The sequence below is a fragment of the Miscanthus floridulus genome, chromosome 18, assembly GCF_019320115.1.
Source record: "Miscanthus floridulus cultivar M001 chromosome 18, ASM1932011v1, whole genome shotgun sequence".
Lineage (NCBI taxonomy): Eukaryota > Viridiplantae > Streptophyta > Magnoliopsida > Poales > Poaceae > Miscanthus > Miscanthus floridulus.
This window is the reverse complement of record NC_089597.1, coordinates 30,283,769-30,290,493: the sequence shown is the minus strand read 5'-3', so window position 1 is coordinate 30,290,493 and position 6,725 is coordinate 30,283,769. Positions and strand designations below refer to the sequence as shown.

General features: G+C 48.1%; 1 protein-coding gene across 1 annotated transcript; it reads left to right on the top strand.

The window, feature by feature from the left end:
- The first annotated feature begins 953 nt into the window (after positions 1 to 953).
- Positions 954 to 1,400, top strand: LOC136523592 (classical arabinogalactan protein 9-like). The gene has a single exon (XM_066517221.1). It carries the CDS (start codon positions 954 to 956, stop codon positions 1,398 to 1,400), a length of 447 nt encoding a protein of 148 aa, XP_066373318.1.
- Positions 1,401 to 6,725: the final 5,325 nt, after the last annotated feature.

The following is a 6,725-nucleotide window of genomic DNA, read 5'->3' as shown; positions in this document are numbered from 1 at the left end:
TCTCGAGATCTACCGGCTCAGTCTTTTGGACGTGCTCATAGAGGTAGGATTGACGTATGTGTGTTCATAGAGGTGAGTGTGCGTGCGTGTTATACTGTCTAATTCTTAAAAAAAAAGTTTAGTAGGGTATCCTATTATTCCTACAACGCAATACCTCCCTTGCCGGCAGACTGGCCGAGGTGTCCATTCCCGTCGTGTAGACTGCGGAGCCGCAGTGGTGCGGAATGGAGTCGTCGTCTCGTCTGGCTCAGCTCGGCCACGCTTGCCGCCGATACCGGAGGGGCTAGCTTCCGAATTCCGACCGACTGGCTGAGATGCAGATATCCACGGCAAACGCTGAGCCATGACTGGAAGGACGAGGTGCCGATGTCGGCCTTGCACACTGTGGAGCCACGAAGTGGACTCGCGTCGTCCTCGTCCAGTCCGACTCCTCAACCGGGCCGCTGCAGCAACCTGCAGGTGACGGCGGGCAGAGGCTCTCGCGGACTGGCACGAATGGCTGGGATCGAGTAATAGGTGGCTGATCACCTGATTAGGAAAGGGCAGGTGACGTATATAGCTAGTTAATAAATTGGTAAAAAGGCTAGTGCGTTGCCTATATTTTAGGCGTGGTATTGATCAGGAAGGGCCAAAGCCAATCACGCCAGGAATGTTGTAAGAACGGTGAGGAGGAAGGTGGGGGGATTATCCGAGTCTCTTTGCGGCGGCAGCGGTCGACATAGCCTGCGGCCGAATTTTTTACATTTTAGTTTTTTTTAAAAAAAAATTCTCATAAATAGACCCATAAAGGAAATATTTTAGAATATGGACTCTTAGCTCGGCGCTCGGCGTCATTGATGCTGGCGCCGAGCTTATACGCCATGGCGCCGAGCTCCTAGGTTCGAAGCGGACGTCGAAGATGACATGGCAGGGAGCTCGGCGCCGTAGATCTTGGTGCCGAGTTCGGCGCCAGAATGACTGGCGCCGAGCCTTTATTACCTATGGGCCCGCCCCTCTCTTCCTCTCCCTCTCTCGCCCTAGCAGAGCAGAGCCGAGCTTCACCGCCGCCGCCGCCCGCGCCCGCGCCTCCACCGGCCGCCCTCGCTCGCGCCCCGCGGCCGCGCCGCCCTCCCGCACCGCCCCGTTGCCCGCGGCTGGCCGCCCGCCCCGCGCCGCGGCCAGCGCCCCTCCGCCCGTGCCCCAGTCCCCTCGCTGGTTCCTGCGCCCGCTCCGCGCCCTCTCCTCGCCTTGGCCTCGCCCCGCCTTGCCGCCCTCCACCGCTGGCCTCGGCCGCGGCCGCCGTGCCACCCGCGCCCGTCGAGCCAGACTCGCCGCGCGGAGCCCCAGGCATCCCGCGCCCGTCGCGCGCCACCGCTGTCGTCGGCTGCGCCACCGCCAACCACGCCACCTGCAGCGCCTAGCCGTGCCACCGCCGGCCCGGATCGTCGGCCTGACCCACGCCCATCGTCCGCTGCGACTTTGTCGACGTCCATGGATCAATCGTTGGAAAGGTAAAAATTATGAATATGCAATGTACCTACTTAGTTGGCATTTGTTATTTACTAGTTAATGTGATGACTCAGGTAGTTGATTTAGTTAGTGATCTAGTGAGATATATATGTAGATAGATAGAAACATAGATACATAGGTACATATATATAGTTAGATAGCTACTTAGATATGTAGTTACATATTTAGTTAACTAAATATGATCTAGCTATTTAGTGAGTACACTGTATATATATACGTAGTTATTATCTTATTTACTTAGTTTGTAGTTAGAAATTACTTGTTAGGTACTATGTATCGTCTAATTTGGACTAAAGGACATATGTTTCGTTACGTGTTTGAACTAGATGGACAACCTAGTGACCATATATCATGGAGGCACCGTTGAAAGCTGAAAACATCTAGGCCCCTAGTTGGGTTTCGGTGATTAATGACAATACGTGATTACTATGACTAACATGTGTTTTGCAGAGGCAATTAAGTTAGCTCATGGTAACGGAGATCGATTGGGCTATCATGGTGGTCATGCCCCTCGATGAAAATCGTTTCGGTTTTCAAAGGATGGACGACAAGATTAAGGATGGACTAGTTCTAAGTGTCGTTTGGAGTTGAAGAGACACTTAGAATAGTTTAGGACTTTGTTTTTCCTTTGGCCGTACTATTAAGGGAGGTATGGACGGATACCTTGACCTAGGTGAGTCTAGTGGGTTAGGTGTGGTGCACACTTGCTAAACCTAGCACTAGGTAGCTCCTAAAAAGCCCTTAGATTCATTGGAGCAAACTTCATTCACATACGTTCGAAAGTTGGAAGTGAATAGAGGGTCAAATACTGACCGGACGCTGGCTTCGGTGTGACTGGACGCTGGCGCAGAGTCCGGTCAGTTCATTTGATCAAGGTAAAGTCGTCTGGAAGTGACCGGACGCTGAGAGGTGAAGTGACCGAACGCTGAGGGCCAGCGTACGATCGACTCCAGTAAGGTTCCAGAGAGGGAAAATCATAACCGGACGTGTCCGGTCACACTTTAAACACTAGAGTTCGGGGTGAACTGACCGGCACGTTTGGTCAACATGACCGGAGTGTCCGGTCACCCCGCAGAGGCACATAACGGTTCGTTTTTCAGCCCATGTTATAAATACTTCCTCCACTCGTGTGGGGGGGACTTTTGCTCACTTCAACAGCTGAGAAACACCTTTGAGAGTGCCAAGAAGAGCAAGGTCCTAGTGAGGTGATTGAGATTTGAGAATCCCAAAGAGAGCCCTCATTAGTAAGATCAAGAGTAGCAAAGTGTGCATCCACCCTTCTCATTAGGCTTGTTGTGGTCAAGCGAGAGTTCGTGCTTGTTACTCTTGGTGATCGCCATCACCTAGACGGCTTGGTGGTGATTGGGAGATTGGTGATCATCCGGCGGAGCTTGTGGATGATCCAACTCAAGTTGTGAGCGGTTGTGGGTGATTCATCGCGACAGAGTGTCAAAGAATCAACCCATAGAGAGCACTTGATCCTTGCACGGATCAAGGGGGAGCTACACCCTTGCGCGGGTGCTCCAACGAGGACTAGTGGGGAGTGACGACTCTCCGATACCTCGGTGTAGGGTCGAGATGGCGGACTAGAGGGGGGATGAATAGTCCTTTCTAAAATTAATCGCGCCGGCTAACCGAAATAAGTGCGGAATTAGAACTATCGGTCTAGCCAAGACTACACCCCTCTATCTATGTTCTCTAGCACCTTCCAAAGATACTAATTAAGCAACAAAGGTGCTGGGCTAGCTAGAGCTCACCTAATCAATTCTAGGAGCAAGGTCACACAAACCTATGCCACTAGTACTTTAAGCAATAAGGGAGCTCCTACACATGCTAGTAAGTAAAAGCACAAAGCCAACTAAGCTCACTAGCAATACTCAATAACAAGGCAACCAATGCCAAATTAGAGAGCGCAAATACTTAGCTACACAAACTAAGCAAAGTAACTAACAAGGTTACACAAACCTAATTAGCCACGCAAGGGAGTTACTTCTATGCTACACAAGCAAGAAGGTAACTAGTAAGCTACATAAGCTAACTAATTACAAGAGCAACTACACAAGCACAATGTATATGAAAGTAATTACAAGCTTGTGTAATAAGGATGCAAACCAACGGGAAGAACAAGGTTGACACGATAATTTTTCTCCCGAGGTTCACGTGCTTGCCAACACGCTACGTCCCCGTTGTGTCGACCGCTCACTTGGTGGTTCGACGGCTAATTGGCATCACCCGCCATGCTCGCACATCGGGCACCGCAAGAACCTACCCCGAAAGTGAGGGTAGCTCAATGACACGCTCAACTAGAGTTGCTCTTCGCGGCTCCCGCGGGGCGAGCACAATGCCCCTCATAAAGCTCTTCTCTGGAGCACCGCACAAGCTTCTTGCGGGCTTTAACGGAGACCACCACCAAGCCGTCTAGGAGGTGGCAACCTCCAAGAGTAACAAGCACCACCGGCTTGCAACTCGATCACCTAGTGCCACTCGATGCAACCTCACGATGCAATCGCACTAGAATCGCTCTCTCACACAATCGAATGATCACTATCAAGTATATGTGAGATGGAGGGCTTCCAAGCACTACTACACAAGCCACCAAGGCTCTAGTGTGCTCAGCTGCAACCATGGCCAAAGGTCACTTCTATTTATAGCCCCAAGGGCTAAACTAGCCGTTACCCGTTCACTAGGCAACTGTCGGGTCGACCGGACGCTCTGGTCGGATCGACCGAACGCTGGACCACAACGTCCGGTCGTGCGATGCACGCCACGTGTCACCTGCGTTCAACAACATTCTTCCGATCTCAACGGTTATCTTCTGACTGGATGCAGTAGCTTCAACTGACCGGACGCTGGACCCTTAGCGTCCGGTCGTTTACAGTAAGGTACCAACCCCGACCGGATGTGTTCGGTCAGTCATGATTGGACGTAGCCCTAGCGTCCGGTCACTCTCCAGCAACACTGCTTCGTCCGACAACAGGACCGGACACTGCCTCCAGCGTCCAGTCACTTTCAGAGCCAGTGTCCGGTCGACAGACCGACGCTGCACACTGACTGCCACTACTGACCGGACGCTGAGCCTCAGCGTCCGGTCACTGTGTGACCAGAGTCCGGTCCACTCTGTGGGACCTTTCTCATCTCCGTTTCTTCACCAAGTTGATCCACATCAACTCTAACTTCATCTCCTTTGTAAATGTGCCAACACCACTAAGTGTACACCACCATGTATATGTGTGTTAGTTTTTCACAATCATTTCCCAAAGGATGTTAGCCACTCAACTTGTCACGCCACTCAATCCTAGCGATGATGCAAAGTTAGATTACTCGAGTGGCACTAGATGACCGATATGCAAACAAGTTTGCCCCTCTTGATAGTACGGCCATCTATCCTAAACCCGGTCATAAACTTCTCTACACACCTATGACCAGTGAAATGAAATGCCCTAGGTTATACCTTTGCCTTGCGCATTCCATTCCATCTCCTCCAATGTTGATGCAACACATGCACCAACATGATCAACAATGATATGATCCACTTCATATCATCACGTGATCATATTGGTTCATCGATCTTGATATCACTTGCTTTTCACCATTGCCTTCGTCCATCGGCGCCAAGTCTTGCTCAAGCTTCACCGCCACATGGTCCATCGCTCCAAAGCCTCCGACTTGCCCTTCACGCTTGCAACCGGTCCATCAAGCCAAGTCTTGTCTTGATCTTCTCCACCTTTGATCACATGACTCAATGTCATGTCTCATGTGCAATGAGCTCCTTCATCATCACATGTGTGAGCTTTGCAACATCTCCAAGCCATTTTCACCTTCATGGCTTATGTTGCTCACACATATGTACCTGTGGACTAATCACCTGTGTATCTCACATAAACACAATTAGTCCACCTAGGTTGTCACTCAATTACCAAAACCACACAAGGACCTTTCAATCTCTCCCTTTTTGGTAATTGATGACAACTCTACAAAGATATAGAAATTAAGCTCTTTTGGATTCATGTTGCTTGCCCAAGCAATTTTACAATGTGAAAATGATTTTGGACAAGTACCACAAACCCAAAATGGTAGTATTAGCTCCCCCTACATATGTGCTAGAGTGTTTGATTTGAAGCTCGCACATATGCATAGATTAAAATTGTGGGAGAGTAATTACTACAAAAATGATGCTAAGGTGTATAGAATAAACCTTTGAAGCATGTACCAATTGGAGTTGCACCTTTAAGTTCATCCTTAGCACCATGGTTAGCTAGATATCACTTGGAAATAAAAACACTAGATACCTTGTGAGATCAACATGAAAAGCAAGGTACTAGCATTACTTGAAAAGCATACCAAATGTCTAGCTATCATCCTATGCATGCTATTTATCAAATCATCATTCAAGTTTTACAACTAGCATACACCACACAAGCATGCATATTGAATTTGAAAGCTTATGCAATGCAAACAAGCACATGAATATGCACATATCAAATGCAATCAATCAAAGTTCATAAGCTTGCTCCCCCTACTTGTGTGCTTCTCTTGTCCAAGAATTTTGATCCATCTCTTTTCTTCAATGTTGCTCCCTCTTTGTCCATATCCATGTCCACCCTCCACTTCTTTGATCTTTTATATCTTATCTCTCCCCCTTGTACAATCTCAATCTCAAAGCTTTCATATCTTTGTACAATCTCTCCCCCTTTGTCATCAATTTCTATAAAAGGTGAGTTTCTCATTGATGCAAAGGTATACGTTTGGGGTAGATGGTTGAGGCTTGAATCTTGCATTTTTATGGACATTACTTAATTGTTGGAATGACACCACTTGTAGATACCACTTGTAGCTTGTACCACTTGTATCTTGTGTAGGGCTTCTTGAGATACCACACATAAGATTTTTGATCTTGTGATCAATTCGTGTGACACCTCCCCCTATGTGATAGCATGGGTTATCCATTTGATACACTTGAGATCTTGTAGGTGAGGGATGCATTCTTCATTTGATGATCACTTAAGGTTGAGGATCACTTGTGGAACCATCATATTGCATGATTGATATTATGTGTAGATGTGATATCACTTGAAAGAATCTTCTAGTATGGAACCACTTGTTGGATTTTTCAATATAAACCATTTCTTGAACATTTGCTATCTTCATGAGTACCACTTATAGGATATCACTTGTGAGTTGATCTAGACATCATTTGTAGATTCTTGATAAAATAC